This window comes from Erpetoichthys calabaricus, chromosome 14 (assembly GCF_900747795.2).
Source record: "Erpetoichthys calabaricus chromosome 14, fErpCal1.3, whole genome shotgun sequence".
Taxonomy (NCBI): Eukaryota; Metazoa; Chordata; class Cladistia; order Polypteriformes; family Polypteridae; genus Erpetoichthys; species Erpetoichthys calabaricus.
In genome coordinates this window covers 11,390,260-11,413,384 of record NC_041407.2, presented here as the reverse complement: position 1 = coordinate 11,413,384, position 23,125 = coordinate 11,390,260, and the positions used below count along the sequence as shown (strand labels likewise).

The following is a 23,125-nucleotide window of genomic DNA, read 5'->3' as shown; positions in this document are numbered from 1 at the left end:
TATATCTTGAGGATTACTTGTGCAGGGGTGGTGAAAACCATCCACATCATTAACAAAAAGAAACATTTACACCATTTACATAACAACATGTTAAAATATAATATTTCTACAATCCTGAATTGGATTAGGGGGTTTTGGGAATATTATGTTAAGACTATATAAAAAAAAATCCATAACTTAAAGAATGAAGCTTCAGAACAGGTAATCCACTGGAAACTAAGTATGGACCTACTCAGTCCCTGGATGGGAGACCATCAAGGAAAAGCTCAGGTTTCTGTTGAGACCATCAGGCGGTGCTGTAAAAAGAAACGGGGAGGGTGTTGTCCTCTAGATGAGACATAAAGCTGAGCTTCTGAAACTCTGTGGTCATAAAAAGATCCATTGGAATCCTTTGAAAACAGTACGGTTTATCTGAATGTCCTGGCTAAATTGACCATCATACCTTTGCCCATTCTATCACCCCAAAAGACGCCTGTCCCTTATTGGCTAACTCTGTCTCACACCTCTTCACCGTGTAATAGCTTATGTGTGGTGAGCATACCGGCACAAGAATGGCTGCTGCACGTCGGTGGTGGTTGCAGTGGCTCCCCTACCGACTATATAAAGTGCTCGGAGTAGTGAGAAAACCACCATATAAAACGTTATAAGGTCAGAATTTCTATTTTAAGTACAGTACACACTTGACCAGTTTATGGGCATTTCTGCAAATATACAGCATGCTTTATCACTTTTGAATAACATTTTTACAGAGTTCAATTAATTATTGCATACTGGGGCAAACAAAAAAGTATTCCTACTTTGCACGTACTAACTGCAAGTCTGCGTGTCAAAGACGTCACTGCATTTCTTGGTATGCTTCACTTAGAAGCTTTGTCTAGTCATGCTTAGCCATTTTCAGATGCTGCTTCTTTCTTTTCTGGCTTGTGTGACCCCTTTTTCAAAAGCCTTGATTTAATGCAGGGGTCATCAATTAAGGTCCTGGAGGTTTTCATTCCAACCAATTTCAGAAGCCAGGTCGAACAAAAAATGAAACTTGGTATATAATTCTATGGCTTGTTAGTGCTTTCATTCTTCCAAGACAAATCTTTAATATGCTGTAAATGTTTCATTTTTTGAGAACTTTATCTATATCTTTTGTGGTCTAGAAAAGATTTGTACCTCTTGGAACCTTTCCTTCTCTCTCATTTATTTCAGAACATTGTACTAACACATATTTCAGGATGCATGTACAGGGGTTTAAATGGAAGCATGCTAACAGGTACCATTAAAACCTTAATGCAGCTCTTTAAAACTAAAAGACAGTCAAGGGATATGAATTGTAACAAACAGGTTAAATGCAACTAAGCCCAAAAACATATTGCTTTAGTAGTAAATAAATGAGTTCTAATTATGAAACCGATTAAAGCAAAAACCTGCAGCCACTGCGGACCTCAAACATGTAGTCCAGAAGTCCTGCTCTAATTGTTTTAAATCCAGAGACACAATCCAGTTTTTATAGTCGTTAATGAACTCTTTTTCATGTTGGCAGTATGTTTTAGTCATGACCTAGCCTTGCCAAGACAGTTTGTAAGCATTAGTGCACCCATCTGCAAGCTGGCCTTTTCAGCAGAATAATACTGTGGGGGATCACAAGGCTACAAAAGATAGGAAATTATTTCAAGAACTGGCAGTTCCTAGTCAACAGATCTCAATGCAGTTAACCTCATGTTGGATGAGAGGTAATAAGTAATCAGGTTCAGCACAAGCTATTTTCAACAACTATGGACACTTAGTGGTTGACATTCCTGTGCTGCACCTTTGATACCTTGTTTGCATATCGAAAGGCTTTATGAAGCAAATAAGGATGGGTTGTGAAGAGTTTCAACAATGTATCAACTGAAAAAGAGAGACTACCCTGGCTAACAATCACAATAATATGACAGATGTAAGACCCTTTTGTTGTTCTACGTGATAAGAAAACTTATGCTACTTTACTTTAAATGCGTTTATCAGAATTAAAATAAACCCTAAGCAAAACAAACTGTTATGCATACAGTGTAATTTTGACATTCAAGACATTTTATTTATAGGTGAGCTGAAACAGTTTATAGGCTGGTGAAGAAAGGGTGCAGGATCAAATCACAAAGTCTTCAAAAAGCCCCTTGTGCTGCACACCTCCTAAGAAATATCCAAGAGCCAGAAAAAGTTGTAACCTTAGAAGATCGCCACATACCTTGATGCCACGGAGAGATGCAAAGGACTCCTGCCCAGGCCGCAGTGCAATAACATCCCCCTCCACAAGCAGGCTCACAGGAATATTGACAAGCTGACCATCCCTGTAGGCCCAGTGCAAAGACCAGGATGTGGAAGAGGGCATGTAGAGGTCTGGATAGAGCGAGGAAGGCCATTTCACAGTTTTAGTGTTGCTGAGAGTATCTGTCAGACACAATCAGGATCAAAATCCATGTTACTCAATCACATCTCTTCAGTGCTAGCGCTATGTTTATCTATTTCCTTTACTGGAACTAGGAATGTGTTTTTTTACCCTAAAACAGTTTCATCAGCTTCCTAAGCTCATGCTGATGAGATACGGCACATTGCCCCACCCAGTGTATGTTGTATTTAGCTGCTCAGCTTGTTGAGGCCATTCTCATGCCTTGCCTAGAAACGTTCTTCTGTTAGCCGTCTTTGAGTGGGTGCCACAAAAATGGCTTTTACAAATTCACTCTTAGTTAGCACTGCTCACTACAGTGTAGAACATATAATACCCCAAGTGCATTTAATAAATTGAACACCAAAACACAGTAAGACAGAAAAATAAAGTGAACCACACAAGCCATTTGTAGAGCACTGTAAAAAGTGACATTTACAAAAAATTACAAGAATATAAATCTTCAGTTCAATTCAGCAAAATGTGCAATGGAATCAAAAAGTATTCAGACCTTTTTGCTTTGTGCACACTTTAGATTTTACTTTAAGTGGATAAAGTCGCTGTTTTTTTCCCCTTCAATCTACACTTAATAACCCATAATGACAATGTGAAAATACATTATCAGAAAGGCTTGAAAATTTATTAAAAAATAAAAAACTGAAAACTCTCATGTATATGCATTCAGACCCTTTGCAGTAGTACTTCAAAGTGTGGTCAGGTTCTTTCTTTTTGCTTTAATTATCATTCAGATCCATCTAGAACCTGAAGTTCATCTGTGGCAAGTTAAACTGATTGGACATTGTTTAGAGAGGCACATACCATTTTATATAAGGTCCACAATTCACACTGCATGTCAGTACAAAAACCAAGCCATAAAAGCTCTGTAGACCTCTGCAGTCAAGCTGTGCTGAAGGCCTAGATCAAGGCAAGGGGATAAAATCATTTGTAAAGCTTTGAGTGTTTGCAGGAGCATAGTGGCCTCAATAATTATGAAACTGAAGAGGTTTGAAAACACCAAGAGGCCTCATGCATAACGCCGCGCGTAAAAGTCGCACTATAACATGACGTAAGCACAAAAGCCGAAATGTGCTTACGCACAGAAAAATCCAGATGCAGGAATCTGTGTGTTCGCCAACTTCCGCTACATAAATCACGCTCAGCGTGGAAATAAACGCACGTGCATGCTGTCCCGCCCCAACTCTTCCCAGAATTACGCCTCTTTGAATATGCAAATCAATATAAATAGCCCTTAAGCCCAGCGTTCTGTGAAAAGGCAATGGCAAAAGTACGAGGAAAAATAGAAGAATTTCAGCGAATACCAAATGGAGGCAAAGAAAAACGTACTATTTGTTGGTATAAACAGTTATATAAGCAACAAAAGGACATAACGTGTCGGAGAAACTCGAAAGCTCAAGTTCACAAAGTCGCACAGTGCCCGACATAAAAAAGTTGTCACATATCAAAGTTGGCACGAAAAGGTGACTCGTAGCCCACCGTCTGAGTGTCATATGAAAGCTTATTAGGGTACAGTGGAAAAAAAAGGCACACAGTGTGAAAAAAGCATGAAATGTCAACTTTAATCTCGAAATTTCCACTTTAAATCACGTAGTTTATTTTGTCATTAAAGTAGAACATCATAAACTTCATCTTAAAATCATTTAATTTACTAGTTTCTCAAATCCCATCGTAACTAAAGTAGCACGTTAAATGCTTTGTTGTGTATTTGATCTTATATGTGCTCTGTGTGTGTGAATCACTACGTGGTCGTCCTCCGACAGGACACAGAATCCATTTCGTTCGTAATATTACAGCTCGCTGAATAATTAAAATACTTAAAAGTATACGTGATATTTTCATGATGATATGAGTTAAAGCATGTTATTAAACATGGGAACACGGTGGTGCAGTGATTGTTCATGTCTTACAGCAAGATGCTTGCTGCGCAACCTTCAATGAAATGCTTTATTACAGAAGTACTATCTTTTTCAAACGTACTAACCCCCAATTCCTGTCCTTACTTTTCTTTCTCCAAATACCCAATCGCCACACAGTCCGCTCTGTAATAGACGTTAAGCCATCTGTAAGCTTAGAACGCCGATTCTTCAAAACTTTTAAGGAACATTGAAATATCTTCGTAATGTTTAATTATTCTATCCATCTATCCTTCCAGTGTCGCGCCAGCCACAGCATGAATACAACGCAAGGCAGGAAAAACCGTGAATGAAGCTCAAGCTCGCTAGCGCTGCGGCACCATGTAGTTAAAGTTTTATCTGTAGAATATAATCAACATATTTTGCTGCATTTCATCTTAAAAATGATATCGTCATCATATGTAAATATGCGCTTTATAAAGTGGCTCAGGTTGTGCAATATTATAACTGTATCATAAGTACAATTACCTCATGGTAACTTGCAAGTACAAACAGTTCTTCAAGGAGCACTTGATGGACTGATTGAGTGCGTTTATAGTTCTTGGGATGAAACTGTTTGTGAACCGCGAGGTCCGAACAGGAAAGGCTGTGAAGCGTTGGTTGGATGAGAGTAGTTCAAATAGCGAATGGCTGAGGCAGCGAGTGCTTGATGCTGTATACCAATAATTCTCTTTCCAATCGCTGTAGATCTGTGATTCACACTCGGATACAGTGATATAAATACTCCGAGTGGTGCAGTGAGAGTAATATGGAAAAAGATGATCCGCTGTGGCAACCCCTAATGGGAGCAGCTGACAGAAGAAGAAGAAGGTGCAGTGAGAATAACAACGCTAAAGCAGTTATGGTATTTAGAATAGTTTGACCATTCTGTGGACCATTATATTGTTACAGGTTAATTACAATCAGATGCATTAAATTTATGAACGATATGCAGTTAATTTCAGTGTATTTGATAAAGCCGCCGTCGTGGATGTGGATCTAAGAAAGGGTAACCACACAGGAACAGTAGCACTGCTTTGACGCTGGGTGCTGCCAGTCTGCAAAACCGAGCGGAGAACTTGCGTACGACAGGGTATGAGGTACCGTGGAAAAGTGTGTGGCTTTACGCCAAGTGTAGGTTTTATACATTGTGATTTGAACGTGGAAACGTTCTTATGCAACATTTCTGTGCGTACGCACCGTTTATACATGAGGCCCTAGAACTCTGCCAGGAGTTGGTCACCCAGCCAAACTGAGTAACCGGGCAAGAAGGGCCTTAGTAAGGGAAGTAGGTGCCAACATTCCTCTCTGCCCTGTTATATGCTATTGTATATGTTGAAAAACATCCGTTTTGTAGATTTCATGAAAAGAAAAAGACATACTGCTTTGACGCTATTGAGACTTCACAATTAACAACAGGGAAGCAATGTATAGTGTGGCATGATGGTATGGCACACCAGGGTGGCAGGAGTGGAAAAAAGGGGGTTTTTGAGTTATCCGTTATTTACTTATGAACTGTTTTGGTACTGAGGTCTGAAAGCTGGTATTGATACGGAAGTCAAAATTTTTGTTCTGATCCATCACCACTCTGATAGGCAAAAAATGTAAAATTCTTTGTATAGAACTCCAACACTATGTCTGCTGAAGACCAGGCACTGCTCATCACCTGCCTAATACCATCCCTACAATGAATCATGGCAAGCAAAGGGAGACTAGTCAGAATTGAAGGAAAGATGATTGCAGGCAAATACAGAAAGCTCCTTGAAGAAAACCTGCCTTAGAGTGCACACCACCTCAGAGTGGGGCTATAATTCACCTTTCAGCATGATAATGACCCAAGGCATACAGCCTAGACAAGGCTAGAGTGGCTTTGGTATACGTTTCAGAGAGTTGTTGAGTAGTCATGCCAAATGTCCGACTTAAATGATATAATGTGTGGAGAGACGTGACGATGGCAGTTTACAGGCATTTCCCATCTAATCTAATGCACTTCGAGAGGATCTACCTGGAAGAATGGAGTAAACTGCCGAAATCCAGGTGTGCAAGGCTTGTAGAGACAAGATGACTCAAAGCTGTCACAGGTGCTTCGACAAAGTACTCAATTAAAAGTCTGACTACTTCTGTGAATGAGAGATTTCAGTTTTTGATTTTTAACAAATTTGTTAACCTTTCTGAAAATTATTTCAATTTGTCTTTTTTGGGTTACTGAGTATAGATTGGGGGGCAAAATGGTAAATTTATCATATTAAAATGAAATCTACAAGAAAAATTGTACAGAAAAAGAAGGGGTCTGAATACTTCCTGAATCCACTGTGACATGAAATATGCAGTATTTCCAAGATTAGAGACGCACAGTCAAATATTTGGCAATAATTATGTAACAAATATGCACTAACCAAAAAAAACACAGAGTAAACTCTGCATTTAGTGAAAAATGTCACACAAATCCAATTTGGGTAATAAAAGTGAAGAAATACATTCCTATACTCAAAGTGTGCCATTAAAAAGAACAAAATTACTAATAGCTTGCTAATTATAAGGCAGAAGCAGAGCACACAGTCAGCAAAATGAAAAATGCAAAATATAGGAACTTTTACTGGCACAGCAAATGGTACTCAACTGTGCACGTTGGTATGAACTAATAAAGATTTATGATAACCCTGATGCTGGTCATAAGGATAGAAAAACTATAGACTGGTCATGTACAAGATGTCTGTGGATGATGCAATTGTTTAGGGAAAAGAAAAAAAAAAAATTGGCAGCGATTTTCGAGTTGGTTGGCTGCCTGGCCTAACAAAAAAACTGTGGGAAATGCAGAAAAACAATGCTAAAAAAACTCCATCACAGCAATTAGGTACTGCTCTCAGTTGCTGAAGGACATCCTGTAATTTTTGGCCCAAAACTGCTGTTCCAGAGGTCTGTTTGTTAGCAAGTGTCAACCAGAATTAACAGACTTTGTAAACTGTTGTTAAGCAGCTGATTCATACACTATGAGCACAATGTGAAAAAAGTTTCTAGTTTCATATTCTTCCATATAAAAGTAGTTTATGTTCTTTGTGTGTGAAAATGTATCACAGTTGCATTAAAAAAGAAAGCAGCATTCAGTTTAGGAAACCTCTAAATAAATTCCAGAAATTTCTCTACCAGAAATATTTGTGAATGAACAGAAATTGGGAAGAAAATGTACTTACCATTCAGCTTGTTAATGATCATCTGCAAGCGACGAACAATCTCACTTTTTTTCAGCCACTCTTGCCTTCCAATCAGAAAGAGGTTTACTAGCAGCAGTATCAGCAAGGCTCCAGCATTAACAACTTCAATCCCCTGGCTTAAGAGAGAAAAATGAAAGTGAATCAGATTCACTGTTGGACCTCCTCTGAGGAAGGGGGAGGACAACAATATGAAACCAGTGCTAAAGAGAACACAAAACTGTGACATTTTTCGGTAGTCTGCGCCTAATGTGAAAGGCAATGAATCAATAATTCGCTGATATCAAACTGCACTACTTTTATCTGTGGGGCATATCAGATTTGCTGACTGCAGGTTGGTGGTATCTTTGCCAGACCATGTCCATTTAAATTACTAAAAACCTCTGGCCTCATCACGCTTACAGACTGCATTCCTATCTTCCAGCACAGACCCACTCAACCCTTTATGTGACAGCTGGTAGCATGCTGCCTGACTCAGCTAGTGTTGTACAAAGGGTTAACAGCTACAGCAAGTTCAGCCAAATTCTACACCCTTTTTTGTTTTTCCATTCTGTTGTGGTACATAAAACATGAAACTGACAAGCATTGCTTCTGTTTGAGGTCCAAAACATGGATGCTCTATATTCCTCGTCATCTTCTTATATAATATGCTACTGTGGCTGTTCGTTTGTCTGTCCAGGATTTTAAATCACCTGTAGCTCACAAACCATTTGACCTATTGACCTTTGGTACACATATACTATGTGATGTCTACTATCCACTTTCAGGGTGATTATTGACCTCCAAGGTTATTCCTCTTTTTATTTTTATTTTATTGTAGAATCCACTCTCGGTAGCGGCCGGCTGTGCGGCGCATGCGTACGGGCGTCGTTCTCATCCCTACCACCTTTGCCATCACTTCCCCTACCTCTTCATATCTTAAATCATTCATGAGGTAGATTGAAGACTTAAGTGAAAAATTAAAGACATACTAAGTAATTGCAACACAAACACTTAATCAGTTTTAATGCAAAAAGATGCCAATGAAAGAAAGAAGAAGCGGTCCACTAGGGTGGATAAAAGAAGAGCTGCTCAAGAAGCAGCAAACCCATCAACCTATGAGCAAACGAATGCTAAACGTACCGAAAAAGAGGATGAAAACTAGGAATGCTCAAGTCAAGTGTATTCACTGCACATTATCATGCAGTGTGCCGTTACTGGTTGCAATAGATGCACTGTTCTTCCAGATGAGCATTCATTAGTTGTCAGCTCTCATGAACACGGAGTCGACCCCACGACTAAACCGGTTTGATTTTGTCTGGGTTAGATGTTGACCAGCTGGATTGAGTCCCTTGGATGTCACATTGTGTAGCTAGTTTACGTAAACATAATACGTCTTTAACTTGCTAAGATTATGTAAATAAAGGCTAACGGTTAGGCAGCAGCTCTCAACACTGTGCAACCCTGCCCATCACTCACACAACCAAACGCACTGTGGTTTGAGGGTTAGTCAACTCAGACTAAATAATTTTTGCAATTAAATTTCCTCCCACCTGTCTTTAAAATGATGCATGTCTGATAGCTTAAAGAAATCTTACTCTCTTTTTCCACACAAATTCTCAATATGCTCAATTGGTGGAGACAGACAGCAAACATTTGACTCATTCGAAATCATATAATCCAAATGTTAGAAAAAAAATACTGATTTTTAAAAAATCCAGCATAACTTGTGATACTGAAAATAAAACAGCCGATTCCCTTTCAGGGGTTACATGTATAATCTGTTAACATTTTTAAATTTTAGTATTTAGAATACAATTCACTCCAAAAAAGAATTTTTGTTAGTGTGGATGCAAAAGACCAGTACAGCCAGGTGTGTTTTGCACCTGTGTACATCCAAAAAGATAAAGACCATTGCAAAACTGATTGTGAAAGAGGCAGGAACCCCCTTACCTTCCTTGTGGTTGGCTTCCATGACAGCAGAACAGTAGGATGACGGCCAACAGCATCAATAAAGCACCAGGCCAATGGAAGCTAGAGAAACGGTTATTATGATGAAGAAAGCGCCATCCCAGAAACTCCTGCAATATGGGAGGTCATTGTCAGTTTCATTTTTATTTTCTGTATTTCACAGTTATACTAGTCTTATTTGTACCTATCCACTTAATCAATTCACTGAAAATAAAAAGGTGATACAATTAAGGGAAAAGTGCACTACAGACATGTAATGCCACTTATCATCCTTCACCTATCTGTCTATTTTTGAACCTGCTAAAATTAACTTAGCAATGCGGTGGGCAGGAGTCTATCCTAGTATCATCATGTGCAAGGTTGGATCAAACACTTAATAGAGCACAAGTCCATTCCAGTACACATTTGTGCATGCAGGTTCAGTCACTTACATTAGGCTAATTTGAAGTTATTAAATAACCCAACACACACATCTTTCGATGTGGGAGGAAAGCTAGAGCACCTGAAGCTGCTACAAAAACAGGACAAGAAATATCAGTCTTGGCCAGACATGATCACTCTAAAAAATATTCTACTCAAGATTTTTAATTCTGTGAGAAATTCCACAAATCTGCCTCCTCCCACGGTCAAATTCAAGGCTAGTTATAGATCAATACAACAAAACCACCTGAGATGCATGGTTATTTGTCCATACATATACTGTATAATAATATATAAATACAATATATATATTGTGGCGGACGGCTGGGGGCTATGCCCAGCTGGGATACCTGGAAGGACCAGGAGAGAGACCATACCTCACCGCCAGGGGGTGCCTGGAGGATTGTGGAGCCCTGGATGGCAGTACTTCCACCACACTCGGAATTGCCGCTGTAAGAAATTCCAGGGACACCCGGAGTGGTTCCGGTGCTCATGTGGCACTTCTGCCACACCAGGAAGTGCTGCCAGAAGATCGTCACAGAGCACCTGGAGCACATCCGTGTTGTTATAAAAGAGGCCGCCTTCCTCCAGTAGACGAGCCGAAGTTGTGAGGAAGAAGATGGAGCTTGGGAGTAAAGGCAGCAGAAGTATGGAGAGAATAAAGGAAAGAAGGGACTGAGTTGGCCAATTATGGCATTGTGAGGTGCTGTGTAATATTGAAGACCATAATAAACGTGTGCGCTTTGGACATTTGGTGTGTGTCAGTCTGTGTGTGTGTGTGTTTTTTATATAATATATATGGGCAGCACGGTGGCACAGTGGGTAGCACTGATGCCTCACAGTTAGGAGACCCAGGTTCGCTTCCCAGGTCCTCCCTGCATGGAGTTTGCATGTTCTCCCTGTGTCTGCGTGGGTTTCCTCTGGGTGCTCTGGTTTCCTCTCACAGTCCAAAGACATGCAGGTTAGGTGCATTGGCGATCCTAAATTGCCCCTAGTGTGTGTGTGTGTGTGTCTTGCGGTGGGCTGGTGCCCTGCCCGGGGTTTGTTTCCTGCCTTGCGCCCTGTGTTGGCTGGGATTGGCTCCAGCAGACCCCCCGTGACCCTGTAGTTAGGATACAGCGGGTTGGATAATGGAGATTATATATATATATATATATATATATATATATATATATATATATATATATATGGTCCAGATCTAACTATGCAATTATTGCATTAAAAGTTGCATAGTTAGATCTGGACCACCATGTATGTATATATACATACATACATACATACATACATACATATTATATACATATACATACACATACATACAATTATATATAAAATGACATCATTTATCACTTGAGTTGTTATTAAGCAAATTGAAATACGTTTTCTTTGCTTTTAGTTATGACAACCATTCTGTGGTCATGAATGAAAATGCAATATTCTTTTTTACTGCAGTGTAAACTGACACGAAAAACTTTTGCCACTCACAAATATGTAATATTCAATCATTTTCCTCAATAAATAAATGACCACGTATAATATTTTTGTCTCATTTATTTAACTGGTTTCTCTTTATCTACTTTTAGGACTTGAGTGAAAATCTGATGATGTTTTAGGTCATATTTATGCAGAAATATAGAAAAGTCTAAAGGGTTCACAAACTTTGAAGCACAACTGTACATCACTTGAATAGACATTACATTTCAATTTAGGTAACACGTTGAATCGCAATTGATTTTGGATAAATGATTGACCATATGTTGTAACAGCATAATTGTTATCAGTACATATGCCAATAATGACCATGACTTAACTAAATTTTGTTTAACAAACACAATCCATGATGCACCTTCCAACTGGTCTTCCTCCTGTCTAGCTTCTGCTGCTGCTCTAGAAGATGAAAGAGCTGGTCTCTCAGGATAGTCAAAGCCTGCCATGTAGACAGACCCAGATTAACTGGAACTGTCTCCTTAAATAAAAAAAGACAAAAAAAAAGTTTATTACCTGTGATAACACACATTTTTTATATGTTAATGCTTGTTAAGTTTTAGAATAGAGAGGTTATAAATTGCAAAATGGGAAATAGCATTAAATATTATTCTTTAAGTGTAAAGAACACATGGAGGTCATTCGATTGGCCGGGAAAATGTAATGCTTTAATAATCCAGAAGAAAGAAGTCATCATTAATTAACTGCTTTGGAAATGGTGCAACTACTCAATCAAATGTATTGTATATAATTCCATTAACATTATTCATAATCATAACAGTCACTAGAAAGGAAACACGAGTGCAGTATGATATGTGAAATATATAGGCTGATTAGTAATGAAAATCAATTAAGTAAATATATACATATAAAAGCTGGATGCTTGTAACTTTAAAGTATGCTCAGCCAATTTTAGCAGCTAGTACCAAACAGAGCTCAACATATCAAACATAGAATACTGAGATCAGCCAGCTGAGAAGCAACATTCGTCCACCTTAGTCAACAAAACCAAAGAGGCTGATGGGAAGGATTAGGGGTAAAATTGAGGGAAAAACAACATTATCAATCATTTGAGCACTTTCCTTTCAAACAAGGTTCTCGGGCTTATAAACCTGAACCTTAAACACTGAATCACTGGATGAATTGTTTCATTAGATGTAATGGGAGTAAATTTACTCCCTGAAAACTACATTTGAACTACACATGAGAGTTAATGCATGCCGAGAAACATGCACAGGGACAGACACATGCAGAGGTGCTGCTGAGCTGGCAGTACTTTGACAAAGTTTTTATGCAAAGAAGAAATGTTTTACCTGGGTTTTATCCTGCAGCTCCATGACATGGTAGAGTTGGGAACATGCTGTGTTACACCACGAATACTGAAGAGCTGCACTGGTATCCAGCATACACTGGAGATTCAGAAACTGGCCCCTTAGCTGTGCTCACATGTCGGAAGCAGGAACCAGAATGAATCTCACTGAAAACATAAAAGTCTCAGTGAATCCATCCCAAGCTTTTTCATAGTATGAAAACAGTAAAATTCTCCTGAAATTAAAAACAGAAACAAATATAAACTAATGGAAGTAACAATAATGGGTGGCAAGGTGGTGCAGTGGTAGCACAGCTGCCTCGCAGTTAGAAGACCCGGGTTCGCTTCCCGGGTCCTCCCTGCGTGGAGTTTGCATGTTCTCTCCATGTCTGCGTGGGTTTCCTTCGGGTGCTCTGGTTTCCTTTCACAGTCCAAAGACATGCAGGTTAAGTGGATTGGTGTTTCTAAATTGTCTCTAGTGTTTGCTTGGTGTGTGTATGCCCTGCGGTGGGCTGTTGCCCTGCCCGGGATTTGTTTCCTGCCTTGCGCCCTGCGTTGGCTGGAATTGGCTCCAGCAGACCCCCATGACCCAGTAGTTGGGATATAGCTGGATGGATGGGTGGATGGAAGTAGCAATAAGCCACACAACATTTGTTGACTGTAGAATATCAGCTGTAGTGTGTTATGATTCCATCCTTCAACTGAACCCTCTTATGCAATTCGTGGCTGTGAGAAACTAGATTTCACTTTTTCTAGTTTACAACATTTATCTATATCCATCCATTTCAGAACTTGTTTCATTCAGCTTTAGGTTTGAAGAGGCCAAACAGTATTATGGCAGACATGGGTACAACACAGAAACCAATTCCAGCTAAACATCAATCCATTGCCAAGCATAAAAGTCCTGTTGCAAGAGTGGGTGTTGATAAGTGCAGCTATATAACCTAAGCTGCATATATTTTGGATGCAACTGGAAAAATGCAATGCCTTGAAGAAAAAGAAAAAAAAAATCATGCAGCCATAGGGAAGAACATGGAAACCACACAGACTGAGCCCAGCCTAGGGCCGGATCAAAGCCAACATGTACTGAACCCTGCGCCAGCTCTGTGCTAAACCAAGACCCAGCAAGCCCATGTGCACTTCACTTGTCAGTGAGGGTACAGCATTGCCAGAGGAAAAGTTTAACGGCCTTTGGGTTACTACTCATCTATTTCTATATGGTGGAAAGGAAACTCTGAATTTTTTTAAATTAGTTTAAAAACCATTAGCTGTGGATTAGGATATTTGTTACAAGTACAAATTGATAATTTTACATCAGTAAAACCCTTTATTGTAAAATGCATAAATATTCACAGCTCCAAACCCCAGCCTTTCCTGACTAGTGTCCAACTAATGCAACCTGTTGTGTGTATGACAAATGAGAACTGAAATTAAACACTATTTAATTACATCCCTGAATGTCCAACTTCCCATGCAGGTTTTTAAAGGACTTGGAGAAGTTTGGCTCTCAACCAGTGTGAAATGTTTTGACATTTGCATACCAGATGGTCTGCAATTAGGTGGTGCACTGGGTCATGCAGATTATAACTACTATTAGTAAAACAAGCGAGTCTGGCATTTCTGTTGGATTAGCATACAGATAATGGCATGAAAACGTGCATGAAACCCCTTTGGGAAATAACGATATTTATGTATAAATTTATCATAAAACTAGGGAGTTCCACCCAGCATTGTGAAGAGGAGGGCTGAACGCACCCCAAGGAGATGCGGTCACTACTCCGAAACCCTCTCTTAAACAGTGATATAATGGGAAACAGTTTTTTTTTTTTTGTTTTACCTCCTATTTGTTCAATCAGCTGCTGGATTGCTGCTGCCATCATGCCGCGTGATCTGCACCTCGCGCTGCACTTCAAACAATTAAAAGCCTGTACAGCAGCTGCTCTACTCTATGTCTTTTATGTCTGGCCCTGGGCTCTCTTAAATCTCTTGACAAAAAGTCTTGTCTTGCGGGACACAAGTTCTTGATTATTTTTAGTTTATAATTTAAAAACAGAATAAGAATATGAAAATCTAACATCATCACATTAACGTTCCATAAATTCTGAAAAGAATGATACCAAACATATATAAGTAGGTTTTAAAATAAGCCAGATTTAAAGCGTGACAGAAAAAGTCACATAAAACCATTGCACAAAATCGTTACATGTTTAGGCTTAGGATTTTATACAGTCAAAGTAAAAAGTATGTGAACCCCTAGGAATTATCTATGTTTATGTCTAATTCCCATATAAAACATGGTCGTATCTTCATATCAGTCACAATAATGAACAAACACTTGAATTTTTGACCATATTGAACACATCATTCAAACTGTGAAACTGAAGGTAGGAAAAAGTAAGTGAGCCCTTAACTAATGACTTTTTAAAAAGCTCACTGCAGTCAGAATTTAGCACACCTGGAGTCCATTTAATGAAACGAGTTCAGAGGTGTAGCCCATAATTACTTTGATTGATAAAAAAAAACACTATAAAGTCTGAGTTTGAGCTTTTGACAAGAAGCATATCCAGATGGGAATCATGTCTCGCACAAAAGAGCTGTCTGCAGAGCTACGATCGAGAATTGTTAATCTACATAAGGCTGGAAAGGGTTACAAAGTCATCTCAAAGACTTTAGATATTCATCAGTCTACTGTTAGGTAAGTTGTCTATAAATGGAGACAATTTGGTATTGCGGCTACTCTGCCTAGAAGTGGGTGCCCTGCCAAGATGACCCCAAGAGCACAAAGTCAGCAATGAGGTAAAGAACCACCCTAGAGTGACAGCAAAGGACTTGAAGTCATTAGAACTGGCTAACATCTCTGTTCATGCAAAACATTGAACAGGAAAGGAGTCCATGGCGGGACACCAAGAAGGAAGCCACTGCTATCAAAAAAGAACATTGCTGAATGCCTGAAGTTTGCGTAAGAGCACTTGGACACTCCACAATGGTACTAGGAAAATGTTTTGTGGAGTGATGAAACCAAAATTGAACTATTTGGGAGGAACAAGCAGAACTTTCATTTGGCATAAAAAGGGCACTGCATATCAACATCAAAACATCATCCCTACAGTAAAGTATGGTGGAGAAAACATCATAATTTGGGCCTGCTTTGCTGCATCAGGTCCTGGACAGCTTGCCATCATTGAGGGGAAAATGAATTCACAGGTTTATCAACAAATTCTCCAGGATAATGTGAGGGTGTCTGTCCGTCAACTGGGTGGGTGATGCAACAGGACAATGTCCCCAACCATCGCAGCAAATCCACAGCACAATGGCTTCAGAAGAACAAACTCCGCCTTTTGGAGTGGCCCAGTCAGTGCCCAGATCTCAATCCTATTGAGATGCTGTGGAATGACTTGGAGAGCCATACACAGAAGACAACCAAAGAATACGCAAGAGTTAAGGCAGTTCTGCAGGGAAGAATGGGCTCAATTCCCCCCATACGATGTGCAGGTCTGATCTGCAGTTACAGGAAGCACCTGGTTGAGGTTATTGCTGCCAAAGGAGGGTCAACCAGTTATTAAATCCCAAGGTTCACTTTTTCCATTACCACTGTGAACTTTAAATGTGTTGTAAAATAATGACATAAAAAAATAGAATTTTTTGTGTGTCATTGGCTTAAGCTCATTGTGTATATCAGCACCTGTGACTTAGATGAAGATCAGGTCAATTTTTATGAGCAATTCATGCAGCAAACCAGATAATTCCAAAGGGTTCACATACTTTTTACTTTGGCTGCATATATATATATATATATATTAGAGAGAGAGAGTGTAGATATGGTCTAGTCCTCATCTAAATGCCAATAATGAACAAACACAGTCTGCTTTAAAATGAATACCATACAATTTCTTGAATTGTTCTTGTTCATACCAGTGGGTTCACAGAGTAGGTTTGAAAAAGTCTGTGAACCCGAGGCTATCGACTTCAACAAAAGCTAACTGCAGTCAGGAGTTAGCCAACCTGCTGTCCAACCAATGAAACAAGACTGGAAGTGTGGTTTACAAATATTTAAACCAATAAAAAAAAAAAAAAGACTCAAGCATCTAGAGTTAGCTATTCACAAGAAGAATTTGATGATGTGAAGCAAGACTTATAAGAAAAGAGATCCCAGAATATCAACCATCAAGAATTTTCATCTGCCTAAAGCCACCTCAAAAAGTTTCGATATTTGTCAGACCACAGCTAGACCAACTGTGTACAAAGTGAGACAGTCTAGCACTGTGGCAGCTCTACCTAGATGTTGGCACCAGCCAAACATGACTCATAAAGGTACAACACAGAATGCTCAGTGAGGTAAAAAGAACCCAAGAGTAACAGCTAACGGCTTGAGGGAATAATTGGAATAGGTGAATGTCTCACAGAAAACTGTGCTCTCTGGGGTAAAAAAAACTAAAAACAAAAATACTTTTGCTTCATGTCTAACGTTTCCCAAGGAGCATCTTGACACTCCACAATGCTATTGGGAAAAATTGCTGTGAGTTGATGAGACTACGGTTTGGTTGTTCAGGAAGAGCACACATCAGTACTAAGGCACAAAAAGGACATTGCATACCAACATAAAAACGTCACCCCAACAGAGAATTACAATGGAGGGAGCTTCATGATTTGGGGCTGCTTTGCTGACTTGGAGCCTGGACAGCTTTCCGTCATTGAGGGGCAAATGAATTCCCACGGTATTCAACGGGATAATTTTTCAGGGTGGCTGTTGGGTGATGAAGCAGGACAATGACCCTAAACATCAAAGTAAATCTACTACAGAATGGCTTCAAAAAACGAAAACCCATCTTTTGGAGTGGCCCAGTCATAGCTCAGACTTTAACTCAATAAGAAACACAGTGGAATGACCTCAAAATAGCCAGTCACACCAAACATCCTAAGAATATGGCTGAGCTAAAGTAGTTCTGTAACAAAGAATGGTCCAAAATTCCACCTGAACATTGAGTAAGTCTGACCTGCAGCTTCCACTTGTTGGTTCTGCCAGTTATTAAATCCAAAAGGTTCACGAACTTTTTCTGTTTGAAGGTGTCTTCAATGAAAACCATAGTGTGCTTGACTAGACTTGTGACTCTGATGAAGATCAGATCACATTTTATGACCAGTTAATGCACAAACCCAGCTAATTCCAAAGAGTTCATGTACTTTTTCTTGTCATTGTACTGTGTGTGCCTTGTTTTGGCCAATGATGTTTAAGAAACGGGCCTCCCCCACAGCGCTAATGAAAAGAAGGCTGTGCAGCGATAGCCGTTTAGACATGTTACTTAATAATAAATAATAATAATAATAATAATAAATTTTATTTATATTGCACTTTATATTTTAGCAATCCCAAAGTGCTACAGAGTAAAAATAGAATAATAAAAAAACAGAAGAATCTATAAAATATTTTAACAAAATGACTTTCTAAAAAGATGAGTTTTTAGGTTTCGCTTAAAGGCCTCAGTCGACTGTGGGGCTCTCAGGTAATCAGGGAGGGCATTCCACAGCCTCGGTGCCACAGATGAAAACGCCCTGTCACCCATGCTGCTGAGCTTAGTTCTGGGGACTTGAAGGGTGTTAGTGTGTACAGAGCGGAAGGAGCATAAGGAGGTATGAGGGGTAAGGAGTTCCTGTAAGTAAAGGGGGGCATGTCCATAAATGCACTGATGGGTGAGGAGAACGACCTTGTACTCAATTCTGAGTGGGACAGGGAGCCAGTGAAGGGTTTTCAGGATTGGGGTGATGTGATCATACTTTCGCACCCTCATCAGAATCCTGGCAGCGCTGTTCTGAATATACTGGAGTCTCTGGATACTCTTGCCAGGAATCCCAATGAGGAGCGCATTACAATAATCCAGCCTGGAAGAGACAAAGGCATGGACGAGCTTCTCTGCATCTGCCAGGGTGAGTAATGGGCGGAGTTTGGCGATGTTCTTGAGATGGTAAAAAGATGACTTACATAGATATTTGATGTGGGTGTCAAAAGTAAGTTGGGAGTCCATTCTAACACCCAAATTAGTAACAGATGTGGAGAGAGGAATATTTTGGCCAGAGAAAGTAATACTGGTGATGGTAGAAGAGCGGAGATGATGTGATGTACCAACTACGATGGCTTCTGTTTTGGATCTATTCAACTGAAGAAAATTGAGTCTCATCCATGCCTCTATCTCCTCCAGGCAGGTAGTCAATGTACTTGAAGAAAAGACCAAGGTAAGAGGAAATATCTGAGGAAACAGAAACCACAAGTGGCCATTTGTATTAATTAATTTGCATGACTGCCTTTTGTCTAAAGTTTGTGTGCCCACGCTGACAACTGCTGTGATGGGTAAGCAATGATTAATGGCACCCAATTTTTAATATGCTTTTTTTAATGACAACATCACAAGATGCCGTGACTTATCCAACAATGACGCCACAAAAACACATGGACTCAAGACTGTGAGAAACAAGATTCTCTCGTCTGATGAAACCAAGATTGAACCGTCTGGCCTCAATTCTAAGCATGAAGAAAACCAGGCACCACTCTCATCACCTGTGCAATGCCATTCCAATGGTGAAGCATGGCGGCAGCAGCATCAGGGACTGGGTGTCCAGTGAAGGTCAAAGGAAAGCTAAATGGAGCAAAGTCAAAAGGTATTGTTAATGAAGACCTACTCCAGAGCACTCTAAACATCAAGGTGGGTAGAAGGTTCACTTTCCGAAGGGCCACCGACCCTAAGAAAGAAGCAAGGACAACACAGGGGTGGCTTGGCATCAGCTCTGTGAATGCCCTTGAATAGTCCAGCCGAGCCCAGATTTGAACAGACCTTAAAATAGCTGTCCACCGATGAAAACCTGACGGCTCAGGGTAGATCTGCACAGGAGAAAGGCAGAAAAGGTCTCAAATCCAGGTGTGTGAAGCTTGTTGTGTCAAACTTTAAATAAGATTCCAGGATGTATTCGCTACCCAAGGGGCTTCAATGAAGTACTCAGGAAAAATTCTGAATACTTCAATTTTCTACTTTTAATAAATTTGCATAAAGTTTTTAAATGTTCTTTTTACTTTGTCATTCTGGAGTATCGTGTATTGCTTGATGAGGACTAGGTCACTACCGAAACACAATATAACTTCCACAAGAAGTGCAAGGCACCACGATTTACAAGACACATACACGGTATCAACAGCTCCTTTTCTTTTACAGCCAAGGGAGCCTCTGTTGACAAACCCCCTAAACATCAAACTGAACAATTCTATTGGTAGATTACACCCCTGCAAAAGCCACCCTCTAGCCTACGCCAATCTTTACATTACATATCTGAAAGAAGTTCTTTGACAAAGCTGAAAAATAAAGACACCTCTCCTCATTTGTTTCGAAACCTACATTGATGCCAACAATCCTTACATCCAAACTATTACAAATGAGACAAGTTCAAGAAGAAGAAAATCCAAAACCACAGACTGTGGGCAGACAGGTTCAGGAAGTAAAAATGTACTTCTAAACTCATTTTACTTACACAAGACCAATGACACCATAATGTTCCAAGCATCAAATGCTACTGCTCCCCTGTTCACCACCACAAACAGATTTAGTCATTTACTCCAAAGACCCCTACATCTTTCCATTTCAATCCAATTGTTTTCCAATTCCTTTTTATCTGAGGGTCCACGTTTTCCACTAGTTTAAAATGATTTCAGCATAAGGCTGACATATAACAAAATTTGAAAAGGGTAAAGGGGTCCTGAACAGTTTTGGAAGGCATTGCATCTTTGCACTCAGTAGGCACCTGCAATGGCCTTACGCCCTATGCTAGCTGGGATAAGCTCCAGCAGACCCCCGACCCGAGACTAAGTGGGTCAGAAACGGCTTTCATTCGAACTAGAACGGATTCAAATTAAAATTCAAGGTGTTCTCGCTGCTTGATGTTACATAAACCTAAAAAGTTCCTTTCTGGATTTTTCACATCGTGCAGAAAGGGGGCGTGGTCACCCCGACGCTCTTGTCAGATGACAGCTATCCAAAATTGTTGATTTTACACGAAAAGCGTAATCATCATCATCATTAATTATTATTATTATTATAATAATTGTCCGAGGTTCCTCTGAAAATCGGAAAAACCGGCTGCAAAACACACACACGAGCGCCAGCAAAATGGGTTATTACAGCCGCAATGGGTTAGTGGACGCCCCTCACTGGATCATAGCCAGCTATGTTATAACCTTCACTTTTTCGTGGAAGGAAATCTCTGAAGCAGTATAAAATGTATGCATTTCTTATCGGACATGTTCGTTCTTTGCTTAAAGGACTCCGGCTGCATATGAAGAAACCGCTCGAACAACGGCTGCCCCACGCATTTCCCTGCCGTCTTGAAGACGCGGCGCTTCGTGATGCTCAGGTATACGCGAGTTGCCAGCACAGAGTCACCGAAGGTGTACGCCGGGTGTTACAACACGACGCGTTACACACGACCGACTTCAAGGCTCCGTGTTACAATGGCTATACAAAATGAACCCTAGCGACTTAGTCAGAGCCATGAAGACATTTCTTGTTACAAACACCGCGAGTACGTCTGCACTTCTCGGCACTCAAACCACAACGTGACAACACTGACTTGAAGCATTCCTACCTGTACAACAGTCGCCAGTACCTGTACCGGGCACCGCTGGCACTTGTCCGCTTCCCCTTCCTTTGCCCTAGGGCCTGTCTGCCCTTTCTTCTTCACCGTGTTGCCGCTGTCTTTGCCAAACACTTCTGTTCGCCGTTTCCGCACCGTATTAACTTACAAGCAGTAGCTGGAGGCCATCATTTTTAGTGGCATCCGCCGTATAACGACGTGGCATACGTATTAAGATCGTTCCTCATTGGCTGCTTCTCCGAGGAATTTAGTAATGACAAAAATGACTGGACGAAGCGTGAGGGCGGGTAGCAGGCCGAGTTCTTCAGCTACAAGTGACGCTAGGTGCCTTCGTGCCCTCACTTCCTCCGCGGCGGCTCGCTTGTCAGCTGAGTGGGTAACCTCGTCGGATTTTGGAGTCACGCTTGATGACAGCGTGAGAAAATCAGGCAAAAATAATAAAACAAAAAACTAGCGAACAATTGCAGCTATTCGGAGATAAAGCATTTGATAAGGCTGCTCATTCGTATAGCTTATGTAAGCCAGTTCCTATTTCACTGATTTGCATATGATAATTAAAGTTTTTTTTTTATATTATATATATTCTCAATCCGGGTACATTAGTCACAGTCACTGAAAACCTTAGTAAATTCCTGTCTCTAAAGCACGGGAATATTTATAACATTTAATGATCACATAACATTAAATTATATTGGGGCCACTTTAATTTTCACAATGGTTGCGATAAGATAGTTTCCTTTGATAAACTGCAGTGGAGTTTTACCAAGCCCAATGCACACTTCACAGTTGCAGTGGATTCAGAAAGTAATCAGACCCATCATTTTCTACGCAATTTATTGTATAGTGGATTTGTTTTTAAATGGATACATTTGCCATTTTTGCTAGACAGTCCACACTCAATTACCCAGATCGACAAAGTGAAAATATGCTTTTAAAAAGGTATGGAAATTTAAGAACAAACCTCAAAAGTCTCTCATTCCTTGAAGTGTTCAGGTCCTTTCTTGAAATTCTCCTTGAGATGTTTTCTACATTCTGCCAGGACTTATTACCACCTGGTTTGGAAGCCACAAGGCTCTGCAGACAGTGGTTTGCTCTGCTGAGGACATCATTGGGTGTGCACTCTTGAACCTCCAGGACCATCTACACACCAAAGGATATTGGGCCAGGGCAAAAAAAAAAATATCAGTCATACCAGCCATCCCAAAAATGGCGTCTCTTCGGTGCTGTGGTCAGCTAAACCTAGAGACCAGTTCAGAGAAAGCCAGCAGGAGCTTCTGTCCACAGTTCATCCCCATCTTGAAAAAGGAAAGTGTCCAGAAATACATTATGCACTATTGTTACTCTTTACGTCAAGTAGTTATTTAGCCATTTATCACATTTATAATTGTGCAGTGTATGTTCACGCATCATGTCATCTGGCATCCACAAAAGAGCTAGAAAGTTTGATTAAAAAAAAGCCAACAAGACATGCAAAGAAAGGGGGATATAAATAGTATATCCGGTGAACAGTGCTTCGTAAATGCATGACAGAATCGAAACAGACTTACCACTGTACAATTTAAGGCTGGCTTAATAAATTAGTATTTCACAAAGTAATACAGCGAGATGAGTTGTAAAAAAACGTGAGCATTTTGGGCCTCACAAACTGAACAGAAACTCATCTGTTCTTATGTGCAAGAGAATGAAAAAAATGCCCAGACTGTGTTTGAACTCGCCGCCATACCTGTAAACCCTTTGCACAGACACTCTCTCCACCATGCAGTAAATTATTGGCTGTCACATAAAAAGGGCGAGCTTGTGA

General features: G+C 40.1%; 1 protein-coding gene across 1 annotated transcript in view; it reads right to left on the bottom strand.

Moving 5' to 3' along the window:
• tmem94 (transmembrane protein 94) overlaps positions 1 to 21,562 on the bottom strand; it is a 74,314-nt gene extending 52,752 nt beyond the window's left edge. The window contains exons 1-6 of the mRNA XM_051918734.1: positions 21,316 to 21,562; positions 12,698 to 12,929; positions 11,746 to 11,865; positions 9,462 to 9,589; positions 7,512 to 7,648; positions 2,213 to 2,415 (exon numbers count right to left, since the gene is read on the bottom strand). Coding sequence (XP_051774694.1) covers positions 2,213 to 2,415; positions 7,512 to 7,648; positions 9,462 to 9,589; positions 11,746 to 11,865; positions 12,698 to 12,790 — 681 coding nt within the window. The 5' untranslated portion in view covers positions 12,791 to 12,929; positions 21,316 to 21,562. The remainder of the gene's footprint in view (positions 1 to 2,212; positions 2,416 to 7,511; positions 7,649 to 9,461; positions 9,590 to 11,745; positions 11,866 to 12,697; positions 12,930 to 21,315) is intronic.
• Between the last annotated feature and the right edge of the window lie 1,563 nt (positions 21,563 to 23,125).